The 25127-nt window shown below is 47.7% G+C and overlaps 1 protein-coding gene across 1 annotated transcript in view; it reads right to left on the reverse strand.

Annotated features, from left to right (window-relative positions):
* Positions 1-2436: 2436 nt before the first annotated feature.
* LOC134929680 (general transcription factor II-I repeat domain-containing protein 2A-like) overlaps positions 2437-25127 on the reverse strand; it is a 100245-nt gene continuing 77554 nt past the window's right edge. Inside the window, exons 4-5 of the mRNA XM_063925259.1 lie at positions 3180-4292; positions 2437-2923 (exon numbers count right to left, since the gene is read on the reverse strand). Coding sequence (XP_063781329.1) covers positions 2437-2923; positions 3180-4292 — 1600 coding nt within the window. The remainder of the gene's footprint in view (positions 2924-3179; positions 4293-25127) is intronic.

Here is a 25127-nt window from a genome sequence, read left to right on the forward strand (position 1 = left end):
CATGGAGCAGTCTCAGGAATCCCGCAAAACCAAATTCACTGCTACACACGGCAGCAGCCATTTCAGAGTGATTGATTTGGCAAATGTGCTGGCCCACCTTTTAAAGGGCCAAAAATGCAGGTGTGATTAATGATTAAGTCGGAACACATGTAAACACGCTTCTCAAAAGCAGGTCTACTTTTTTCCCGTGTTTTTTTACGAATTGTATTTTTTTACGAGCGCAAATGCTCTTTCTCGGTAGAGATTTCAAATACGAATGCATAGTAAATGACCGAATTCTATACCTAAACAGCCGCGTTTGACCGATGGTGTATTCATTCGTATTTTTACAACACAGCCGTAATAAAAATACGAATGCCCTCATCACTGCCGTGATTTGAGTTTAGTAAATTCCCGAGATGACACTTTGATGAAAAAACACCATCTCGGTCAAAATCAGGAGCTTAGTAAATATACCCCATAGTGTGCGTCCTGGATTCGACTTCATGGACGGCACAAAAGTGTTTAAAAAACCCTGAAAAAAAAATGCATGGGGTCCCCCCTCCTAAGCATAACCAGCCTCGGCTCTTTGAGCCGGTCCTGGTTTTAAAAATACGGGGGAAAAATTGACAGGGGATCCCCCGTATTTTAACAACCAGCACCAGGCTCTGCGTCCGGTTCTGGTGCAAAAAATACGGGGGACAAAAGACGTAGGGGTCCCCCGTATTTTTCACACCAGTATCGGGCTCCACTAGCTGGAGAGATAATGCCACAGCCGGGGGACACTTTTATACCAGTCCCTGCGGCCGTGGCATTAAATCCCCAACTAGTCACCCCTGGCCGGGGTACCCTGGAGGAGTGGGGACCCCTTAAATCAAGGGGTCCCCCCCTCCAGCCACCCAAGGGCCAGGGGTGGCGGATGGGAGGCTGATAGCCAAGTGTCACAATAAAGAATATTGTTTTTTGTAGCAGAACTACAAGTCCCAGCAAGCCTCCCCCGCAGGCTGGTACTTGGAGAACCACAAGTACCAGCATGCGGGGGGGAAATGGGCCCGCTGGTACCTGTAGTTCTACTGCAATAAAAATAACCAAATAAAAACAGTACATACACACCGTGACAGTATAACTTTATTACATACATGCACACCGACATACACACATACTTACCTATGTTGACACGAGGCTCGGTCCCCTTCTCCACGTAGAATCCATGGGTTACCTGTAAATAAAATTATACTCACAAAAATCCTGTGTAGATAAGTCCTCTTCTAAGTTTGTAATCCACGTACTTGGAAAAATAATAAAACGCAAAACCCGATCCACGCACTGAAAGGGGTCCCATGTTTACACATGGGACCCCTTTCCCTGAATGCCGGGTACCCCCGTGACTCCTGTCAAAGAGGGTCCCTTGAGCCAATCAGGGAGTGCCACGTCGTGGCACTCTCCTGATTGGCTGTGCGCATCTGAGCTGTCAGGCAGTGCACTCGAGATACAATGTAGCACATAGGCGCTCCATTGTATCCAATGGTGGGAACTTAGCGTCAACGGTTGAGATTACTCGCGGTCAAATGCTGACCGCAAAGTTCCCACCATTGAATATAATGGAGCAGCATAGTGCTATGCACCGCCTGACAGCTCAGACGCGCACAGCCAACCAGGAGAGTGCCACAACGTGACGCTCCCTGATTGGCTCAAGGGACCCTCTTTGACAGGAGTCACGGGGGGTCTCAGCAGTCGGGGAAAGGGGTCCCATGTGTAAACATGGGACCCCTTTCAGTGCGTGGATCGGGTTTTGCGTTTTTATTATTTTGCCAAATACGTGGATTACAAACTAAGAAGAGGACAGATCTACACAGGATTTTTGTGAGTATAATTTTATTTACAGGTAACCCATGGATTCTACTGGTGAAGAGGACCGACTGCTTCGTGTCAACATAGGTAAGTATGTGTGTGTCGGTGTGCATGTATGTAATAAAGTTTTACTTTCACGGTGTGTGTGTATTGTTTTTATTTGGGTATTTTTTTAGCAGTAGAACTACAGGTACCAGCGGGCCCGTTTTTCCCCCTGTGAATGCCAAATTGCTTTTTCACAAATATTTAAAATGCCCACTCTAATATATATTGCAGACGCCAGGCGCATCTTATTACCATATACGATAAAAGTGCGCTGTACATCGCAAAACATTGCATCCCATAAGAGAAAACAATACACCCACACATTATCTGAGTTCCAAAGATCATTGATGTATATATTTGTTATTAAAAGGATATGGATTCAATATATTACAATGTACAGTATACCTATAGTTACAACTCATACAGCAGGGGTGTCCAAACTTTTTGCAAAGAGGGCCAGATTCGGTGAGGTAAAAATGTGTGGGGGCCGACCATTCCGCCTGGCATTCTTTGAACCATTAATCACCTCAGAAGACTAACAAATAACTTGTCTTACCTGCTCTAATGTGAAGGGTGATACTGAGATCTCGACTGCAGTAAATAGGCCAGGTCTAGCTCAAAGACAGTGGTTTTGATGCGCAATATGTCACGCAGGTGAGAGTCACTTAGTCTTGTCCTCACGCGGTTTTTGTTATGGTTCATAACCGAGAATGTCTTCTCGCACAAGTATGTTGAGCCAAACAAGCTCAGCATTTTCTTGCCAAATGTTCGGGTCTCTTGGAACCTGCCTTTATCCAGCTGGCGGTAAAAGTTGACAAGAGGGAGCTGTTGGTACCGACTGCGACACTCGACGTCACACTGCAGCTCAATGAGCTCCAGCTGCAGGTGGTCTGGAGCGTTATCAGGAACCACGGAGAAAGGAGAGGAAAAAAGTGTGATCTCCTTTTCAATAGCTGCAAAATCATGAAAGCGCTGTTGAAACTCCTCAGCCAGAGATGAGACATCTGCTTCATACCTCCTCATTTGCGCACTGATATAGGTGGTAATTCTGAGTTGATCGCAGCAGCAAGTTTGTTAGCAAATGGGCAAAACCATGTGCACTGCAGGGGGAGCAGATATAACATTTGCAGAGAGAGTTAGATTTGGGTGGGTTATTTTGTTTCTGTGCAGGATAAATACTGGCTGCTTTATTTTTACACTGCAAGTTAGATTTCAGTTTGAATACACCCATCCAAATCTAACTGTCTCTGCAAATGTTGTATCTGTCCCCCCTGCAGTGCACATGGCTTTGCCCAACTGCTAACATATTTTCTGCTGCGATCAACTCAGAATTAGGCCCATTGTTCTCTGGAAAACTGGCCATTATTTCCTGCAGCGATGGGAAATGTGTGGTATTGGGCTGCATTTGTGACAGGTGTCCTTGGAAAAGTTGCAGCTTGGTCCCAAAGGTTTTGATGTACGAATACAGTTGGCTTACCACTGCATTTTGCCCCTGAGGGCTTGTGTTCAGTGCATTCAGATGCCGTGTTATGTCAACTAAAAATCCAAAATCAGCCAGCCAAACAGGATCAGATAGTTCTGGCATCGTTTGTCCCTTTTGTGCCAAGAATTGTCCGATTTCTTTCCTAAGAGAGTAGAATTGCTGCAGTGCAGACCCCCGACTGAGCCAACTTATGTCGTTGTGATACACAACATCTCCGTATTCAGCCTGGATGTCTAGTAGAAACTGTTGAAACTGGCGGTGGCACAGGGCTCTGGAGCGAATATAATTAATAGCCTTTATCACCGGTTTCATAACATGATCATATTTCAGATGTTTGGCACAGAGAACTTGTTGGTGAATAATACAGTGGAGTTTTATAGCTTTGCCTCCTTCTTCTCTGACTTTGTTACAGACTAGGGTTGATAATCCACTTCGCTCGCCAGCCATGGCAGGTGCGCCGTCCGTAATAATCCCAGTGACTTTATTCCACGGTAGTTTCATGTCATCTAGAGCGGAACAAACAGAAACAAATAAATCTGTTCCTCTTGTTTGGTCCTTAAGGCTCTGGAGGTCAAGGAGCTCTTCACTCACGTTAATTTCATTGTCCACTCCTCTCAAACAAATCAGTAACTGAGCGGTGTCAGCTGCGTTCGTGCTTTCGTCACAGGCTAATGAAAAAAAGTTAAACTCCACTCCTTTTGCCTCTAACTGTCTCTTAATATCAGATGAAACGTCTTCAATTCTCCGTACCACAGTGTTACGAGCCAGGCAAATATTGGCAAACTCTTGCTTCTTCTCGGGACAAATTTTCTCCACCATTTTCATCACGCAGTCTTTGATAAATTCACCCTCAGTAAAAGGTTTGCAGTGCTTGGCAATCAGCGTTGCCACCTCGTAGCTCGCCTTTGTGGCATTTTCATTTGACTCACGGGCTCTTGTGAAAAAGCATTGCTAGTCTTTAAAACCGCTTCCAGTTGCTTCAATTTTTCACTGCGTTTGTTCCCAGTTAGCATGTCGTAGTTAGCATGTTTTGTCTGGTAGTGCCTCTTGATATTGAACTCCTTGTAAACAGCCACAGTCTCTTGACAAATTAGGCAAATACAGTTGTTTCGTATTTCAGTGAAAAAATACTGCAATTTCCACTTGTCCTGGAAACGTCGGCCCTTGCTGTCAACTTTCCTTTTTTTGTTACAGTCGCCATTTTAGAAATGGGCAGGAAAGGTTCACACAAGGGTCAGGCAGCGAGAGTGCGGTCACAGGTCTGCTGAAATATAAAATAGCATTTTTTATATCACAGTAGGAAAGTAGAGCAGTGCTGCCAGATACACAAATGCCCCCAGTGCTGTCAGATACACAAATGCCCCCAGTGCTGCCATATGCACAAATGCCCCCAGTGCTGCCAGATGCACAAATGCCCCCAGTGCTGCCAGATACACATTATATACCCCCACAGTGCTGCCAGATACACAAATGCCAATAGTGCTGTCAGATACACAAATGCCCCCCCCAGTCCTGCCAGATGCACAAATGACCCCAGTGCTGCCAGATGCACAAATGCCCCCAGTGCTGCCAGATACACAAATGCCCCCAGTGCTGTCAGATGTACAAATGCCCCCAGTGCTGCCAGATGCACAAATGCCCCCAGTGCTGTCAGATGCACAAATGCCCCCAGTGCTGCCAGATACACAAATGCCCATAGTGCTGTCAGATGCACAAATGCCCCCAGTGCTGCCAGATACACAAATGCCCCCAGTGCTGTCAGATACACATTATATAACCCCACAGTGCTGCCAGATACGCAAATGCCCATAGTGCTGTCAGATACACAAATGCCCTCCCAGTGATGCCAGATGCACAAATGACCCTAGTGCTGCCAGATGCACAAATGCCCCCAGTGCTGCCAGATGCACAAATGCCCCCAGTGCTGTCAGATGCACAAATGCCCCCAGTGCTGCCAGATACACAAATGCCCCCAGTGCTGTCAGATACACATTATATACCCCCACAGTGCTGCCAGATACGCAAATGCCCATAGTGCTGTCAGATACACAAATGCCCCCAGTGCTGTCAGATACACATTATATACCCCCACAGTGCTGCCAGATACACAAATGCCCATAGTGCTGTCAGATACACAAATGCCCCCCCAGTCCTGCCAGATGCACAAATGCCCCCAGTGCTGCCAGATGCACAAATGCCCCCAGTGCTGTCAGATACACATTATATAACCCCACAGTGCTGCCAGATACGCAAATGCCCATAGTGCTGTCAGATACACAAATGCCCTCCCAGTGATGCCAGATGCACAAATGACCCCAGTGCTGCCAGATGCACAAATGCCCCCAGTGCTGCCAGATGCACAAATGCCCCCAGTGCTGTCAGATGCACAAATGCCCCCAGTGCTGCCAGATGCACAAATGCCCATAGTGCTGCCAGATACACATTATATACCCCCACAGTGCTGCCAGATACACAAATGCCCATAGTGCTGTCAGATACACAAATGCCCCCCCAGTCCTGCCAGATGCACAAATGCCCCCAGTGCTGCCAGATGCACAAATGCCCCCAGTGCTGCCAGATACACATTATATAACCCCACAGTGCTGCCAGATACACAAATGCCCATAGTGCTGTCAGATACACAAATGCCCCCCCAGTCCTGCCAGATGCACAAATGCCCCCAGTGCTGCCAGATGCACAAATGCCCCCAGTGCTGCCAGATGCACAAATGCCCCCAGTGCTGCCAGATACACATTATATACCCCCACAGTGCTGCCAGATACACAAATGCCCATAGTGCTGTCAGATACACAAATGCCCCCCCAGTCCTGCCAGATGCACAAATGCCCCCAGTGCTGCCAGATGCACAAATGCCCCCAGTGCTGCCAGATACACAAATGCCCCCAGTGCTGTCAGATGTACAAATGCCCCCAGTGCTGCCAGATGCACAAATGCCCCCAGTGCTGTCAGATGCACAAATGCCCCCAGTGCTGCCAGATACACAAATGCCCATAGTGCTGTCAGATGCACAAATGCCCCCAGTGCTGCCAGATACACAAATGCCCCCAGTGCTGTCAGATACACATTATATACCCCCACAGTGCTGCCAGATACGCAAATGCCCATAGTGCTGTCAGATACACAAATGTCCCCAGTGCTGTCAGATACACATTATATACCCCCACAGTGCTGCCAGATACACAAATGCCCATAGTGCTGTCAGATACACAAATGCCCCCCCAGTCCTGCCAGATGCACAAATGCCCCCAGTGCTGCCAGATGCACAAATGCCCCCAGTGCTGTCAGATACACATTATATAACCCCACAGTGCTGCCAGATACGCAAATGCCCATAGTGCTGTCAGATACACAAATGCCCTCCCAGTGATGCCAGATGCACAAATGACCCCAGTGCTGCCAGATGCACAAATGCCCCCAGTGCTGCCAGATGCACAAATGCCCCCAGTGCTGTCAGATGCACAAATGCCCCCAGTGCTGCCAGATGCACAAATGCCCCCAGTGCTGCCAGATACACATTATATACCCCCACAGTGCTGCCAGATACACAAATGCCCATAGTGCTGTCAGATACACAAATGCCCCCAGTGCTGCCAGATGCACAAATGCCCCCAGTGCTGCCAGATGCACAAATGCCCACAGTGCTGCCAGATACACATTATATACCCCCCACAGTGCTGCCAGATACACAAAAGCCCATAGTGCTGTCAGATACACAAATGCCCCCCCAGTCCTGCCAGATGCACAAATGCCCATAGTGCTGTCAGATACACAAATGCCCCCAGTGCTGCCAGATGCACAAATGCCCCCAGTGCTGCCAGATGCACAAATGCCCCCAGTGCTGCCAGATACACATTATATACCCCCACAGTGCTGCCAGATACACAAATGCCCATAGTGCTGTCAGATACACAAATGCCCCCCCAGTCCTGCCAGATGCACAAATGCCCCCAGTGCTGCCAGATGCACAAATGCCCCCAGTGCTGCCAGATACACAAATGCCCCCAGTGCTGTCAGATGTACAAATGCCCCCAGTGCTGCCAGATGCACAAATGCCCCCAGTGCTGTCAGATGCACAAATGCCCCCAGTGCTGCCAGATACACAAATGCCCATAGTGCTGTCAGATGCACAAATGCCCCCAGTGCTGCCAGATACACAAATGCCCCCAGTGCTGTCAGATACACATTATATAACCCCACAGTGCTGCCAGATACGCAAATGCCCATAGTGCTGTCAGATACACAAATGCCCTCCCAGTGATGCCAGATGCACAAATGACCCCAGTGCTACCAGATGCACAAATGCCCCCAGTGCTGCCAGATGCACAAATGCCCCCAGTGCTGTCAGATGCACAAATGCCACCAGTGCTGCCAGATACACAAATGCCCATAGTGCTGTCAGATACACAAATGCCCCCAGTGCTGCCAGATTCACAAATGCCCCCAGTGCTGCCAGATACACAAATGCCCCCAGTGCTGTCAGATACACATTATATACCCCCACAGTGCTGCCAGATACGCAAATGCCCATAGTGCTGTCAGATACACAAATGCCCCCAGTGCTGTCAGATACACATTATATACCCCCACAGTGCTGCCAGATACACAAATGCCCATAGTGCTGTCAGATACACAAATGCCCCCCAAGTCCTGCCAGATGCACAAATGCCCCCAGTGCTGCCAGATGCACAAATGCCCCCAGTGCTGTCAGATACACATTATATAACCCCACAGTGCTGCCAGATACGCAAATGCCCATAGTGCTGTCAGATACACAAATGCCCTCCCAGTGATGCCAGATGCACAAATGACCCCAGTGCTGCCAGATGCACAAATGCCCCCAGTGCTGCCAGATGCACAAATGCCCCCAGTGCTGTCAGATGCACAAATGCCCCCAGTGCTGCCAGATGCACAAATGCCCCCAGTGCTGCCAGATACACATTATAAACCCCCACAGTGCTGCCAGATACACAAATGCCCATAGTGCTGTCAGATACACAAATGCCCCCCCAGTCCTGCCAGATGCACAAATGCCCCCAGTGCTGCCAGATGCACAAATGCCCCCAGTGCTGCCAGATACACAAATGCCCCCAGTGCTGTCAGATGTACAAATGCCCATAGTGCTGCCAGATGCACAAATGCCCCCAGTGCTGTCAGATGCACAAATGCCCCCAGTGCTGCCAGATACACAAATGCCCATAGTGCTGTCAGATGCACAAATGCCCCCAGTGCTGCCAGACACACAAATGCCCCCAGTGCTGTCAGATACACATTATATAACCCCACAGTGCTGCCAGATACGCAAATGCCCATAGTGCTGTCAGATACACAAATGCCCTCCCAGTGATGCCAGATGCACAAATGACCCCAGTGCTGCCAGATGCACAAATGCCCCCAGTGCTGCCAGATGCACAAATGCCCCCAGTGCTGTCAGATGCACAAATGCCCCCAGTGCTGCCAGATACACAAATGCCCATAGTGCTGTCAGATACACAAATGCCCCCAGTGCTGCCAGATTCACAAATGCCCCCAGTGCTGCCAGATACACAAATGCCCCCAGTGCTGTCAGATACACATTATATACCCCCACAGTGCTGCCAGATACGCAAATGCCCATAGTGCTGTCAGATACACAAATGCCCCCAGTGCTGTCAGATACACATTATATACCCCCACAGTGCTGCCAGATACACAAATGCCCATAGTGCTGTCAGATACACAAATGCCCCCCCAGTCCTGCCAGATGCACAAATGCCCCCAGTGCTGCCAGATGCACAAATGCCCCCAGTGCTGCCAGATACACAAATGCCCCCAGTGCTGTCAGATACACATTATATAACCCCACAGTGCTGCCAGATACGCAAATCCCCATAGTGCTGTCAGATACACAAATGCCCCCCCAGTGATGCCAGATGCACAAATGACCCCAGTGCTGCCAGATGCACAAATGCCCCCAGTGCTGCCAGATGCACAAATGCCCCCAGTGCTGTCAGATGCACAAATGCCCATAGTGCTGCCAGATACACAAATGCCCATAGTGCTGTCAGATACACAAATGCCCGCAGTGCTGCCAGATGCACAAATGCCCCCAGTGCTGCCAGATACACAAATGCCCCCAGGGCTGTCAGATACACATTATATACCCCCACAGTGCTGCCAGATACGCAAATGCCCATAGTGCTGTCAGATACACAAATGCCCCCCCAGTGCTGCCAGATACACAAATGCCCCCAGTGCTGTCAGATACACATTATATACCCCCACAGTGCTGCCAGATACGCAAATGCCTATAGTGCAGTCAGATACACAAATGCCCCCCCCCAGTGCTGCCAGATGCACAAATGCCCCCAGTGCTGCCAGATGCACAAATGCCCCCAGTGCTGCCAGATGCACAAATGCCCATAGTGCTGTCAGATACACAAATGCCCCCAGTGCTGCCAGATGCACAAATGCCCCCAGTGCTGTCAGATACACAAATGCCCCCAGTGCTGTCAGATACACATTATATACCCCCACAGTGCTGCCAGATACGCAAATGCCCATAGTGCTGTCAGATACACAAATGCCCCCCCCCCCCAGTACTGCCAAATGCACAAATGCACACAGTGCTGACAGATGAACAAATGCCCCCAGTGCTGCCAGATGCACAAATGCCCCCAGTGCTGACAGATGCACAAATGCCCCCAGTGCTGACAGATGCACAAATGCCCCAGTGCTGACAGATGCACAGTAACCATCTCTGGCTGCCAGCACAAGTAATACTAGCTTAGGACAAGTGACGTCCCTCTGGCTATACTACACAGGGAACGTATGGGCCACAGCTTGACACTGACACTTACATGAACCCGGCGCCGCCGGTCACCAGAAGCCGCTTGCGGAAACCCCTGGGCGGCTCTCCGGCATTACTCATTGCGTCACAAGAGCCGTGAGCCCGGGACAGAGGACACTTACCAGATCTCCTCACTCAGCCGCGCTGTCCTCCTGCCGATCTCACTCAGCCGCGCTGTCCTCCCGCCGATTTCACGGACACAGGCGGCTGCGGTGAGTATGAAGTGGCCAACCGAGCACGTCTTCCTGTCCACCAGCGGCCAATGTCCCACCCTCAGGACGCACTAGCCGCCATTTTAGGAACTGGCAAATTATGAATGGAGTTTATTTCACAAACTCAGCCAGTGGGTTGCGGGCCGGGTAAAATGTGTGCGCGGGCTGCGTTTGGCCCGCGGGCCGAACTTTGGACATGGCTGTCATACAGTTAAATACAGTTACAGTTACATACAGTTACATACAGTTACAGGCCAGCAATACAATACCATTCCCTCAATGCATCTTATGTCTCTCTCTCTCTCTCTCTCTGTAAATAAATACAGGAACTTATCTGGCAGCAACTCCTTCATCCTCTGAGAAAAAACAGGAACTGCCCTCCTGTGTGATCAGCAATGTGTTATCTAGTTTGGGGGAGGGAACTTACTCATTAATGATGAGTCACTAGTCTCTTTGTATATGCTAATCAGGTTCAGCCTTGATGACATTCAAAGGGCTGGCATGAGCTTCCTGTCCACTACCTGTTTGGAATATCTATTGTTCTAACAAAAGTGATTTTAGCTTTTATACATTTAATCATAATTATTTGTTGCAATGTCCTACAACTTAATAACAAGTATCAAATGAATCTACACATTAATCTGCTTGCTGTAATACCAAATATGACAGGTGTATCTGGTTTTGTTCAAATAATACACATACATGACATTACTTCATTATATAATTTTAAATCATCATGATGTCTGGCGCTTGATATTATTATAGTTATTTACTGTATGAAATAAGGGTCAAATCCATCTCTGTGGCATGTCCGTGTAAATGCGTGTGTTACCATATATTGCTGTGCTCGCTACGCGTATTTGCAAGTATAGCGACTCATAATGTGTGTAGTTTGTATGTTCTTTTTATGTAATATTTTTGACTTCGACAGTCCACCCTTTGGCAGCAAACAATAACTGCCATCAATTATTAACATAAGAAAAAAAATATTTCATACAATAATCGGTGGCCTAGACACAAGTATGTATGCATTTCGCAAATCAGACACTTGACTATATTTGGGGAAGACAGGGAGGAGGATGAGACATTCTCTATATGCATTCGTCGGTCACGGGACCACTGGTTGGGTGTGGGACAACATTCAACCTATAGAGTATGCTGGGACAGTGCTTTGGCCTATAATGTCTGATTTGCGACGAACATTTCACACATATATGTACCTACGTCTTTGTACACTGATGTTTGAATTCGATTGAGATTCTGCTGGGTAGATGAAGAAGACACAAACAAATCGTGAAAGTGACATATAAAATTTTCATGATCTACATATTCCTATCATTTTCTGAACATTGTTTCCATTTCTGGAACGTATGCTAGGTCTGTTTAATCATTGAACAAGGGTTATAAGTAGTGTCCTTCCTAAATAACATAAACCTTCGGAGTTCGGGGAGAGCCACTCATAAACCTTTCATCCACATATATTAATGAGCTCTTTATATGCAATGTGTGAATAGCCATTGTCTGATTGTTCCTGATTACCTCTGAACTCCATAACTACTAGAGCTTTGATTTTTCTCTGACTTTAACAAACTGATCGGCTAATCCTGGGATCCTATAAGGAAATCACTCCTTCCTCCAGAACCAGTTCCAGTCCCACACTCGAATCCTCATAAAAAAAACCTTGCAAAAATAGAATATCCTGAAAAAAAATGTTTGTCAGTGGGAAAGAGAGAAAAGAGAAATAGAACAAAACTACTCTTGTTCATAACAAATCAATTACAATGACTGGTCTTTCTGCAATCCTTTAGTACGCTCAGGTAGTGTTCAACAGTGCCGCCTCTCAGTCTTCACGGAACAGAGTCTCTGGTGATACTTTTACGATCTCACTCCATTTACGAGTTCCTTCCAGACTACCGACTTTCCTGCAATGGGAATCGTGGACCCAAGTCTCTCTCTCGGCTACTTTCACTGGGATAGTGCTGTCAACAAAACTTGGTATGGTCCTTCCCACCTGTCTATTAGGCAACCTGAGCGTAAGAACAATCACACAGTCTCTTGGTTCACAATCAAGACAGTCAGCATTTGGCATACCAGCAATCAACAGTTTCAAGTTCTTTTGTCAAGTTCTCAAATGCTGGCTCATCTCAACAAGGTACTGTACTGTCTCCTCATTGGTGTATTTCTGATCATTGTGCGGATCAATCATGACATGAGGTTGTCTTCCAAAAACAACCAAAAAGACACAAATACCAAAACCAAAACAAAAATAAATTTTGAAGAGGGTGATTCGTTGAGTGAAGATCTGGGAGTGGTTCAGAAGCTACATAATACTAGTGGCAGTATCTATGATCACAATAGCACAATTTCAGGCTTTGCTCCTACTTCTAGGGGTACCATTACACACAAATTTCTGCGCAATTTTTCTTTGCGGTAAACACAGCAGCATCCGTGGCGGCAGGAAATGCCTCTACCCAGTTTGAGAAAACATCAGTGCACACCAATACATAACAATAATTCCTAAAGGGTGTTAACTGTATGAAGTCCATTTGTATTTCCTGAAAAGATCCGTCTGCAGGAGGGATATGGGATGGCTCTGTTGGTATTGCTTTACCAATATTCTGACAAACAATTTGGGAGCTGCTCAATCATACCTGGAGATAATTATATATCAGGTGCTGGAAGGGGGAGGGGTCACAGACAAACAAACAAAGAGGAAGGGGGGTGCAAATCCCCACCCCCAAATTCCCTTACGCACACTGAAAATTACCTGTAACCATCCCTGAATCTATCTGGTAATAAAATTTAGAGAATTCGTCACAAATGTTTGCAAACACATGTTTAGCTGCTGGCCACTTCACGGCTTCTCTGATACAGCAGTCCTAACTACTTGATAGCAGTGCCCACATTGGGCCATGTAATTTGTCACAGTACGCCTCATAATAAAGGCCATTACTAAAACAGTTCCAGACTGAGAGCTAACTTACCAGGGAGCCACCCCCAGGATCTCCCATTGGCACTACAAGGAACAGCATGCCTTCCAAATGCTGCTCCCATTCAATGCCTCATGCACACAAGCAAACAAACAATTTGGAAGCTGCTCAATCATACCTGGAGATAATTATATATCAGGTGCTGGAAGGGGGAGGGGTCACAGACAAACAAACAAAGAGGAAGGGGGGTGCAAATCCCCACCCCCAAATTCCCTTACGCACACTGAAAATTACCTGTAACCATCCCTGAATCTATCTGGTAATAAAATTCAGAGAATTCGTCACAGTCGCAGTCCTAACTACTTGATAGCAGTGCCCACATTGGGCCATGTAATTTGTCACAGTACGCCTCATAATAAAGGCCATTACTAAAACAGTTCCAGACTGAGAGCTAACTTACCAGGGAGCCACCCCCAGGATCTCCCATTGGCACTACAAGGAACAGCATGCCTTCCAAATGCTGCTCCCATTCAATGCCTCATTCACACGTACTGTGACAAATTACATGGCCCAATGTGGGCACTGCTATCAAGTAGTTAGGACTGCTGTATCAGAGAAGCCGTGAAGTGGCCAGCAGCTAAACATGTGTTTGCAAACATTTGTGACGAATTCTCTGAATTTTATTACCAGATAGATTCAGGGATGGTTACAGGTAATTTTCAGTGTGCGGAAGGGAATTTGGGGGTGGGGACTTGCACCCCCCTTCCTCTTTGTTTGTTTGTCTGTGACTCCTCCCCCTTCCAGCACCTGATATATAATTATCTCCAGGTATGATTGAGCAGCTTCCAAATTGTTTGTCTGCTTGTGTGCATGAGGCATTGAATGGGAGCAGCATTTGGAAGGCATGCTGTTCCTTGTAGTGCCAATGGGAGATCCTGGGGGTGGATCCCTGGTAAGTTAGCTCTCAGTCTGGAACTGTTTTAGTAATGGCCTTTATTATGAGGCGTACTGTGACAAATTACATGGCCCAATGTGGGCACTGCTATCAAGTAGTTAGGACTGCGACTGTGACGAATTCTCTGAATTTTATTACCAGATAGATTCAGGGATGGTTACAGGTAATTTTCAGTGTGCGTAAGGGAATTTGGGGGTGGGGATTTGCACCCCCTTCCTCTTTGTTTGTTTGTCTGTGACCCCTCCCCCTTCCAGCACCTGATATATAATTATCTCCAGGTATGATTGAGCAGCTTCCAAATTGTTTGTCTGCTTGTGTGCATGAGGCATTGAATGGGAGCAGCATTTGGAAGGCATGCTGTTCCTTGTAGTGCCAATGGGAGATCCTGGGGGTGGCTCCCTGGTAAGTTAGCTCTCAGTCTGGAACTGTTTTAGTAATGGCCTTTATTATGAGGCGTACTGTGACAAATTACATGGCCCAATGTGGGCACTGCTATCAAGTAGTTAGGACTGCTGTATCAGAGAAGCCGTGAAGTGGCCAGCAGCTAAACATGTGTTTGCAAACATTTGTGACGAATTCTCTGAATTTTATTACCAGATAGATTCAGGGATGGTTACAGGTAATTTTCAGTGTGCGGAAGGGAATTTGGGGGTGGGGATTTGCACCCCCCTTCCTCTTTGTTTGTTTACCAATATTCTTCCTCAAGCAAGCAAGACAGGTCATTGCTCTCTTGCCTGCATGAGAATAGAATCCTGGTGCACACCAGTAGGCTCTCATCAGCCTGCACATACCCTCTTTGCCTAGATGAGTCAGACCGTGTGCCACCTCAGCTAGACTTGGAAGGTATGCTCTGGGCGCTACTGGCTTACCGTGTCCACCTGTCCACAGTCCTGAGGACTCCTGGCCATACCCCTTTGTCCTCCAGACTGCCTTTTCCAGTAGGGAACACACATTTTTGTATCTTAATTTAACTATCGTGTGTTTGCAATGTAGAGTACCATGAGCATAACTCAAAAAGAAAAAAAGAAAGAAAAAAGAAACATCTCTAGAGGAGAGAAAGAAGAAGAAAATGAAAAAGAAAATGTCAGGTTTGCCATTCACCAACAGGCATATCAGTGTCTATACAAAATTTCCCTTCACCAGTATTCCCATTCTCCACCCTTTGTGCATGACAAGGCACACTGCAGTAATACTGGTGTTATCGTGCTGTTGAGATATACTGGGTTTGGGCAGAACTCTGAAGGACCTAGGCATGTGGAGTTTGAACTGTACTTGGGTCCATGTATTGTACCACCCTGTGTGAATGCAAAAGATGAAGAGGAAACTGTAGAGAAACAGAATAGAGGTTGGTGACAGATGAGTTTGTAGAGGTGAAGAAGATTTTATAAAAATTTGACAACTGGATTGGGCACTACGGGGAAGTGATTCTCTACTTGGTCTACTCCCCTTAAAAAAAATTATGTGTTTATCGTATCGCTATTGGGACTATCCCAGCCATCAATCCAGTGTCCTGTCCATCCTAAATTCATAGGGAACCCGGTATCTGTGAGATAATTTCCTCTACCTGTGATGGACATGCATCTAGAACAGTAGAATGCAACATTAGTCTTCGTGGGTGTCTAACATACTTTGTACTTCCTGAGCGGGAGCACAGTATAAATATATCATATCTAACAAAATTAAGTTAATCAAGGGCCATTTCTGCAAGGAAAAAGAAGCAAAAGTTTAGAGGCCCCATCTTAAACACATCAAGTTTTGTCAAAGGGTAATGTTGCATTTATTTTCTTCCCATTAGCCGAATCTGTGTTTTCTATATGGCTTATGATTCCTTACTATATGTCCCTTGGTCCCGTCTATGTGTTTAATAATGTGGCTTGTGTTTTCTGTCTAGGGGATCTATATTGACTATGTGTCCTACTACTCCTACAATCTCTGGCAAAATGCCCTTCCTTCCTACAAGTGTAACATATTATTGACCATTAGGGATCTGGGGTTTGGACTGATGGGTCTTTCCTGTATGTGCCAGTATACTTACCGTCCTCAACCTCTCCACCTGTTGATCTCTGCGCCTAGCACTATTCTGGTGATGTTCAATAGCACACTATCTAAGATTAGCTACTGTGACCCCTTTCCAATTTTGCAGAGAAGTCTGCACCCTGACACTCAATGCCTTATTGAGCCCGTCCATTTGCACAGAGACAGCCACCTCACATTTGCCGAATTAGTGTTTACCAGTGATCTTATCCTGATGGAGAGTTTTCTATTACTGCAAGAGACAAAAACAAAAAAAAAGTTTAACAAGCTTCTAGGTCATGTGAAGTATTCATTCAATCCTTCTCATCCAGAGCTGGATTAAGGCTATGGGGGGCCCGGGGCACTTCAAACAGTAGGGCCCCTAATAAAAAGGCAGACAGATGAATTACACACATTAGACATACAACAAAAAAACCAATACAGCCAACTTATTTTTTGCTCTATTGCTGGTGACACACTCATTCCTCTCTGTGTCTCCTCAGCAGGGGCTGGCTGGCAACTTTCAGCCTGGGGGGCAGTCACAAGGAAGTGGCCTAGCTAGCAATGTAAAAATGGGTGTTACAATAATGTTGGTGGTATGGTTTGCGTAATGTGTGGTTTAAATAGCTAATTAAATATTTAAAAAATTGTTATGACAAAGAGCTATAAACAAATACATTATCTACCAGCCCTATCTGACTAAAGCCCCTCCATACACCAGCGATGGATTGGGGCATCAGGGGATTGGGAAAAATTAAACATATTTAAAAATCCCAATTCCCCCGATCTGTACCATATAGCTGGTGAAAAAACACCAAGGCTTGCACTGTGGTGGACTGCTCCCGACTGAGCTGGAGCACACTAACATCAACGTTGCCTGATGGGTTTAGTATGTTATGCCGGCGGTCGGGACCCCGGCGCCCAGCATACCGGCACCGGTATCCCGACCACTGGCATACCGGCAGCGGGGCGAACTCAAAAGAGACCCTTGCGGGCTCGCTGTGCTCGCCACGCTGCGGGCATGGTGTGCTATGCGCGCCACGCTATTTATTCTCCCTCCAGGGGGGTCGTGGACACCTCAAGAGGGAGAAAAGTTGTCGGAATGCCAGGTGTCGGGATTCCGGCGCGCCGGGATCCCAACAGCCAGTATATCAAATACCACCTGGTCTGATAACTGCAGCCCTAGTACCAAGAATCAGTCTTGAAATTTCTACACCCATGCAGGCTTTGAAACATAAAAGAAAATACTCTCTAATGCAACCTGTTTCGTCAAACTGACTTTCTGAAGGAGATACAGATATAGATATATATATATATAGATATATATATATATAGAGAGAGAGAGAGACAGAGAGAGAGAGAGAGAGAGAGAGAGAGAGATGGCACTCGGAGGACGCTGCTACAGTATTTACTATGTATTTATTGCATCCGACATATGCTTCGGGCAGCAGCCCATCGTCAGGGATGAATGTACAATATAATAGTGCTGCTATGTACTTTCATCCCTGATGACGGGCTCCTGCCCGAAACATATGACAGTTTAAAAAAAATAAGATTTTACTCACCGGTAAATCTATTTCTCGTAGTCCGTAGTGGATGCTGGGACTCCGTAAGGACCATGGGGAATAGTGGCTCCGCAGGAGACTGGGCACAACTAAAGAAAGCTTTAGGACTACCTGGTGTGCACTGGCTCCTCCCTCTATGACCCTCCTCCAGACCTCAGTTAGGATACTGTGCCCGGAAGAGCTGACACAATAAGGAAGGATTTCGAATCCCTGGTAAGACTCATACCAGCCACACCAATCACACCGTATAACTCGTGATACTATACCCAGTTAACAGTATGAAATATAACTGAGCCTCTCAACAGATGGCTCAACAATAACCCTTTAGTTAAACAATAAATATATACAAGTATTGCAGACAATCCGCACTTGGGATGGGCGCCCAGCATCCACTACGGACTACGAGAAATAGATTTACCGGTGAGTAAAATCTTATTTTCTCTGACGTCCTAAGTGGATGCTGGGACTCCGTAAGGACCATGGGGATTATACCAAAGCTCCCAAACGGGCGGGAGAGTGCGGATGACTCTGCAGCACCGAATGAGCAAACTCTAGGTCCTCCTCAGCCAGGGTATCAAACTTGTAGACTCTTGCAAAAGTGTTTGAACCCGACCAAGTAACAGCTCGGCAAAGTTGTAAAGCCGAGACCCCTCGGGCAGCCGCCCAAGAAGAGCCCACTTTCCTCGTGGAATGGGCTTTTACAGATTTAGGGTGCGGCAGTCCAGCCGCAGAATGTGCAAGTTGAATCGTGCTACAAATCCAGCGAGCAATAGTCTGCTTAGAAGCAGGAGCACCCAGCTTGTTGGGTGCATACAGGATAAATAGCGAGTCAGTTTTCCTGACTCCAGCCGTCCTGGAAACATATATTTTCAGGGCCCTGACTACGTCCAGTAACTTGGAGTCCTCCAAGTCCCAAGTAGCCGCAGGCACCACAATAGGTTGGTTCACATGAAAAGCTGATACCACCTTAGGAAGGAATTGGGAACGAGTCCTCAATTCCGCCCTACCCATATAAAAAAAATCAGATAAGGGCCTTTGCATGACAAAGCCGCCAATTCTGATACACGCCTGGCCGACGCCAAAGCCAACAGCATGACCACTTTCCACGTGAGGTATTTTAGCTCCACGGATTTAAGTGGCTCAACCCAATGCGACTTCAGGAAATCCAACACCACGTTGAGATCCCACGGTGCCACTGGAGGCACAAACGGGGGCTGAATATGCAGCACTCCCTTAACAAAAGTCTGAACTTCAGGCAGTGAAGCCAGTTCTTTTTTGGAAGAAAATGTACAGAGCCGAAATCTGGACCTTAATGGAACCCAATTTTAGGCCCATAGTCACTCCTGACTGTAGGAAGTGCAGAAATCGACCCAGTTGAAATTCCTCCGTTCGGGCCTTCCTGGCCTCACACCAAGCAACATATTTTCGCCATATGCGGTGATAATGTTTTGCGATCACATCTTTCCTAGCCTTAATCAGCGTAGGAATGACTTCCTCCGGAATGCCTTTTTCCTTTAGGATCCGGTGTTCAACCGCCATGCCGTCAAACGCAGCCGCGGTAAGTCTTGGAACAGACAGGGCCCCTGCTGCAGCAGGTCCTGTCTGAGCGGCAGAGGCCATGGGTCCTCTGAGATCATTTCTTGAAGTTCTGGGTACCAAGCTCTTCTTGGCCAATCCGGAACCACGAGTATAGTTCGTACTCCTCTCCTTCTTATTATTCTCAGTACCTTGGGCATGAGAGGCAGAGGAGGGAAAACATACACCGACTGGTACACCCACGGTGTTACCAGAGCGTCCACAGCTATCGCCTGAGGGTCCCTTGACCTGGCGCAATATATTTTTAGCTTTTTGTTGAGGCGGGACGCCGACATGTCCACCTGCGGCCTTTCCCAATGGTGTACAATCATTTGGAAGACTTCTGGATGAAGTCCCCACTCTCCCGGGTGGAGGTCGTGCCTGCTGAGAAAGTCTGTTTCCCAGTTGTCCACTCCGGGAATGAACACTGCTAACAGCGCTAACACATGATTTTCCCCCCATCGGAAAATCCTTGTGGCTTCTGCCATCGCCATCCTGCTTCTTGTGCCGCCCTGTTGGTTTACATGGGCGACCGCAGTGATGTTGTCTGACTGGATCAGCACCGGCTGGTGTTGAAGCAGGGGTCTAGCCTGACTTAGGGCCTTGTAAATGGCCCTTAGTTCACGAATATTTATGTGTAGGGAAGTCTCCTGACTCGACCATAGTCCTTGGAAGTTTCTTCCCTGTGTGACTGCCCCCCAGCCTCGAAGGCTGGCATCCGTGGTCACCAGGACCCAGTCCCGTATGCCAAATCTACGGCCCTCTAGAAGATGAGCACTCTGCAGCCACCACAACAGTGACACCCTGGCCCTTGGAGACAGGGTTATCAGCCGATGCATCTGAAGATGCGACCCGGACCACTTGTCCAACAGATCCCACTGGAAGATCCTTGCATGGAACCTGCCGAATGGATTTTCTTCGTAAGAAGCTACCATCTTTCCCAGGACTCGCGTGCATTGATGCACTGACACCTGTATTTATTTTAGGAGGTCTCTGACTAGAGATGACAACTCCTTGGCCTTCTCCTCTGGGAGAAACACTTTTTCCTGTTCTGTGTCCAGAACCATACCCAGGAACAGTAGACGCGTCGTAGGAACCAGCTGCGACTTTGGAATATTCAGAATCCAGCCGTGCTGTAGTAGCACTTCCCGAGATAGTGCTACTCCGACCAACAACTGCTCCCTGGACCTCGCCTTTATAAGGAGATCGTCCAAGTACGGGATAATTATTACTAGAGATGAGCGCCTGAAATTTTTCGGGTTTTGTGTTTTGGTTTTGGGTTCGGTTCCGCGGCCGTGTTTTGGGTTCGACCGCGTTTTGGCAAAACCTCACCGAATTTTTTTTGTCGGATTCGGGTGTGTTTTGGATTCGGGTGTTTTTTTAAAAAAACACTAAAAAACAGCTTAAATCATAGAATTTGGGGGTCATTTTGATCCCATATTATTATTAACCTCAAAAACCATAATTTCCACTCATTTTCAGTCTATTCTGAATACCTCACACCTCACAATATTATTTTTAGTCCTAAAATTTGCACCAAGGTCGCTGGATGACTAAGCTAAGCGACACTAGTGGCCGACACAAACACCTGGCCCATCTAGGAGTGGCACTGCAGTGTCACGCAGGATGTCCCTTCCAAAAAACCCTCCCCAATCAGCACATGACGCAAAAAAAAAAAGAGGCGCAATGAGGTAGCTGACTGTGTGAGTAAGATAAGCGACCCTAGTGGCCGACACAAACACCGGGCCCATTTAGGAGTGGCACTGCAGTGTCACGCAGGATGTCCCTTCCAAAAAACCCTCCCCAATCAGCACATGACGCAAAGAAAAAAAGAGGCGCAATGAGGTAGCTGACTGTGTGAGTAAGATTAGCGACCCTAGTGGCCGACACAAACACCGGGCCCATTTAGGAGTGGCACTGCAGTGTCACGCAGGATGTCCCTTCCAAAAAACCCTCCCCAATCAGCACATGACGCAAAGAAAAAAAGAGGCGCAATGAGGTAGCTGACTGTGTGAGTAAGATAAGCGACCCTAGTGGCCGACACAAACACCGGGCCCATTTAGGAGTGGCACTGCAGTGTCACGCAGGATGTCCCTTCCAAAAAACCCTCCCCAATCAGCACATGACGCAAAGAAAAAAAGAGGCGCAATGAGGTAGCTGACTGTGTGAGTAAGATTAGCGACCCTAGTGGCCGACACAAACACCGGGCCCATTTAGGAGTGGCACTGCAGTGTCACGCAGGATGTCCCTTCCAAAAAACCCTCCCCAATCAGCACATGACGCAAAGAAAAAAAGAGGCGCAATGAGGTAGCTGACTGTGTGAGTAAGATTAGCGACCCTAGTGGCCGACACAAACACCGGGCCCATTTAGGAGTGGCACTGCAGTGTCACGCAGGATGTCCCTTCCAAAAAACCCTCCCCAATCAGCACATGACGCAAAGAAAAAAAGAGGCGCAATGAGGTAGCTGACTGTGTGAGTAAGATTAGCGACACTAGTGGCCGACACAAACACCGGGCCCATTTAGGAGTGGCACTGCAGTGTCACGCAGGATGTCCCTTCCAAAAAACCCTCCCCAATCAGCACATGACGCAAAGAAAAAAAGAGGCTCAATGAGGTAGCTGACTGTGTGAGTAAGATTAGCGACCCTAGTGGCCGACACAAACACCGGGCCCATTTAGGAGTGGCACTGCAGTGTCACGCAGGATGTCCCTTCCAAAAAACCCTCCCCAATCAGCACATGACGCAAAGAAAAAAAGAGGCGCAATGAGGTAGCTGACTGTGTGAGTAAGATTAGCGACCCTAGTGGCCGACACAAACACCGGGCCCATTTAGGAGTGGCACTGCAGTGTCACGCAGGATGTCCCTTCCAAAAAACCCTCCCCAATCAGCACATGACGCAAAGAAAAAAAGAGGCGCAATGAGGTAGCTGACTGTGTGAGTAAGATTAGCGACCCTAGTGGCCGACACAAACACCGGGCCCATTTAGGAGTGGCACTGCAGTGTCACGCAGGATGTCCCTTCCAAAAAACCCTCCCCAAACAGCACATGACGCAAAGAAAAATAAAAGAAAAAAGAGGTGCAAGATGGAATTGTCCTTGGGCCCTCCCACCCACCCTTATGTTGTATAAACAAAACAGGACATGCACACTTTAACCAACCCATCATTTCAGTGACAGGGTCTGCCACACGACTGTGACTGATATGACGGGTTGGTTTGGACCCCCCCCAAAAAAGAAGCAATTAATCTCTCCTTGCACAAACTGGCTCTACAGAGGCAAGATGTCCACCTCATCATCACCCTCCGATATATCACCGTGTACATCCCCCTCCTCACAGATTATCAATTCGTCCCCACTGGAATCCACCATCTCAGCTCCCTGTGTACTTTGTGGAGGCAATTGCTGCTGGTCAATGTCTCCGCGGAGGAATTGATTATAATTCATTTTAATGAACATCATCTTCTCCACATTTTCTGGATGTAACCTCGTACGCCGATTGCTGACAAGGTGAGCGGCGGCACTAAACACTCTTTCGGAGTACACACTTGTGGGAGGGCAACTTAGGTAGAATAAAGCCAGTTTGTGCAATGGCCTCCAAATTGCCTCTTTTTCCTGCCAGTATAAGTACGGACTGTGTGACGTGCCTACTTGGATGCGGTCACTCATATAATCCTCCACCATTCTTTCAATGGTGAGAGAATCATATGCAGTGACAGTAGACGACATGTCCGTAATCGTTGTCAGGTCCTTCAGTCCGGACCAGATGTCAGCATCAGCAGTCGCTCCTGACTGCCCTGCATCACCGCCAGCGGGTGGGCTCGGAATTCTGAGCCTTTTCCTCGCACCCCCAGTTGCGGGAGAATGTGAAGGAGGAGATGTTGACAGGTCGCGTTCCGCTTGACTTGACAATTTTCTCACCAGCAGGTCTTTCAACCCCAGCAGACTTGTGTCTGCCGGAAAGAGAGATCCAAGGTAGGCTTTAAATCTAGGATCGAGCACGGTGGCCAAAATGTAGTGCTCTGATTTCAACAGATTGACCACCCGTGAATCCTTGTTAGGCGAATTAAGGGCTCCATCCACAAGTCCCACATGCCTAGCGGAATCGCTCCGTGTTAGCTCCTCCTTCAATGTCTCCAGCTTCTTCTGCAAAAGCCTGATGAGGGGAATGACCTGACTCAGGCTGGCAGTGTCTGAACTGACTTCACGTGTGGCAAGTTCAAAGGGCATCAGAACCTTGCACAACGTTGAAATCATTCTCCACTGCGCTTGAGACAGGTGCATTCCACCTCCTATATCGTGCTCAATTGTATAGGCTTGAATGGCCTTTTGCTGCTCCTCCAACCTCTGAAGCATATAGAGGGTTGAATTCCACCTCGTTACCACTTCTTGCTTCAGATGATGGCAGGGCAGGTTCAGTAGTTTTTGGTGGTGCTCCAGTCTTCTGTACGTGGTGCCTGTACGCCGAAAGTGTCCCGCAATTTTTCTGGCCACCGACAGCATCTCTTGCACGCCCCTGTCGTTTTTTAAATAATTCTGCACCACCAAATTCAAGGTATGTGCAAAACATGGGACGTGCTGGAATTTGCCCATATTTAATGCACACACAATATTGCTGGCGTTGTCCGATGCCACAAATCCACAGGAGAGTCCAATTGGGGTAAGCCATTCCGCGATGATCTTCCTCAGTTGCCGTAAGAGGTTTTCAGCTGTGTGCGTATTCTGGAAAGCGGTGATACAAAGCGTAGCCTGCCTAGGAAAGAGTTGGCGTTTGCGAGATGCTGCTACTGGTGCCGCCGCTGCTGTTCTTGCGGCGGGAGTCCATACATCTACCCAGTGGGCTGTCACAGTCATATAGTCCTGACCCTGCCCTGCTCCACTTGTCCACATGTCCGTGGTTAAGTGGACATTGGGTACAACTGCATTTTTTAGGACACTGGTGAGTCTTTTTCTGACGTCCGTGTACATTCTCGGTATCGCCTACCTAGAGAAGTGGAACCTAGATGGTATTTGGTAACGGGGGCACACTGCCTCAATAAATTGTCTAGTTCCCTGTGAACTAACGGCGGATACCGGACGCACGTCTAACACCAACATAGTTGTCAAGGCCTCAGTTATCCGCTTTGCAGCAGGATGACTGCTGTGATATTTCATCTTCCTCGCAAAGGACTGTTGAACAGTCAATTGCTTACTGGAAGTAGTACAAGTGGGCTTACGACTTCCCCTCTGGGATGACCATCGACTCCCAGCAGCAACAACAGCAGCGCCAGCAGCAGTAGGCGTTACACGCAAGGATGCATCGGAGGAATCCCAGGCAGGAGAGGACTCGTCAGAATTGCCAGTGACATTGCCTGCAGGACTATTGGCATTCCTGGGGAAGGAGGAAATTGACACTGAGGGAGTTGGTGGGGTGGTTTGCGTGAGCTTGGTTACAAGAGGAAGGGATTTACTGGTCAGTGGACTGCTTCCGCTGTCACCCAAAGTTTTTGAACTTGTCACTGACTTATTATGAATGCGCTGCAGGTGACGTATAAGGGAGGATGTTCCGAGGTGGTTAACGTCCTTACCCCTACTTATTACAGCTTGACAAAGGGAACACACGGCTTGACACCTGTTGTCCGCATTTCTGTTGAAATAGTTCCACACCGAAGAGCTGATTTTTTTGGTATTTTCAC

The sequence above is a fragment of the Pseudophryne corroboree genome, chromosome 5 (genome assembly GCF_028390025.1).
Source record: "Pseudophryne corroboree isolate aPseCor3 chromosome 5, aPseCor3.hap2, whole genome shotgun sequence".
NCBI classification, from domain to species: domain Eukaryota; kingdom Metazoa; phylum Chordata; class Amphibia; order Anura; family Myobatrachidae; genus Pseudophryne; species Pseudophryne corroboree.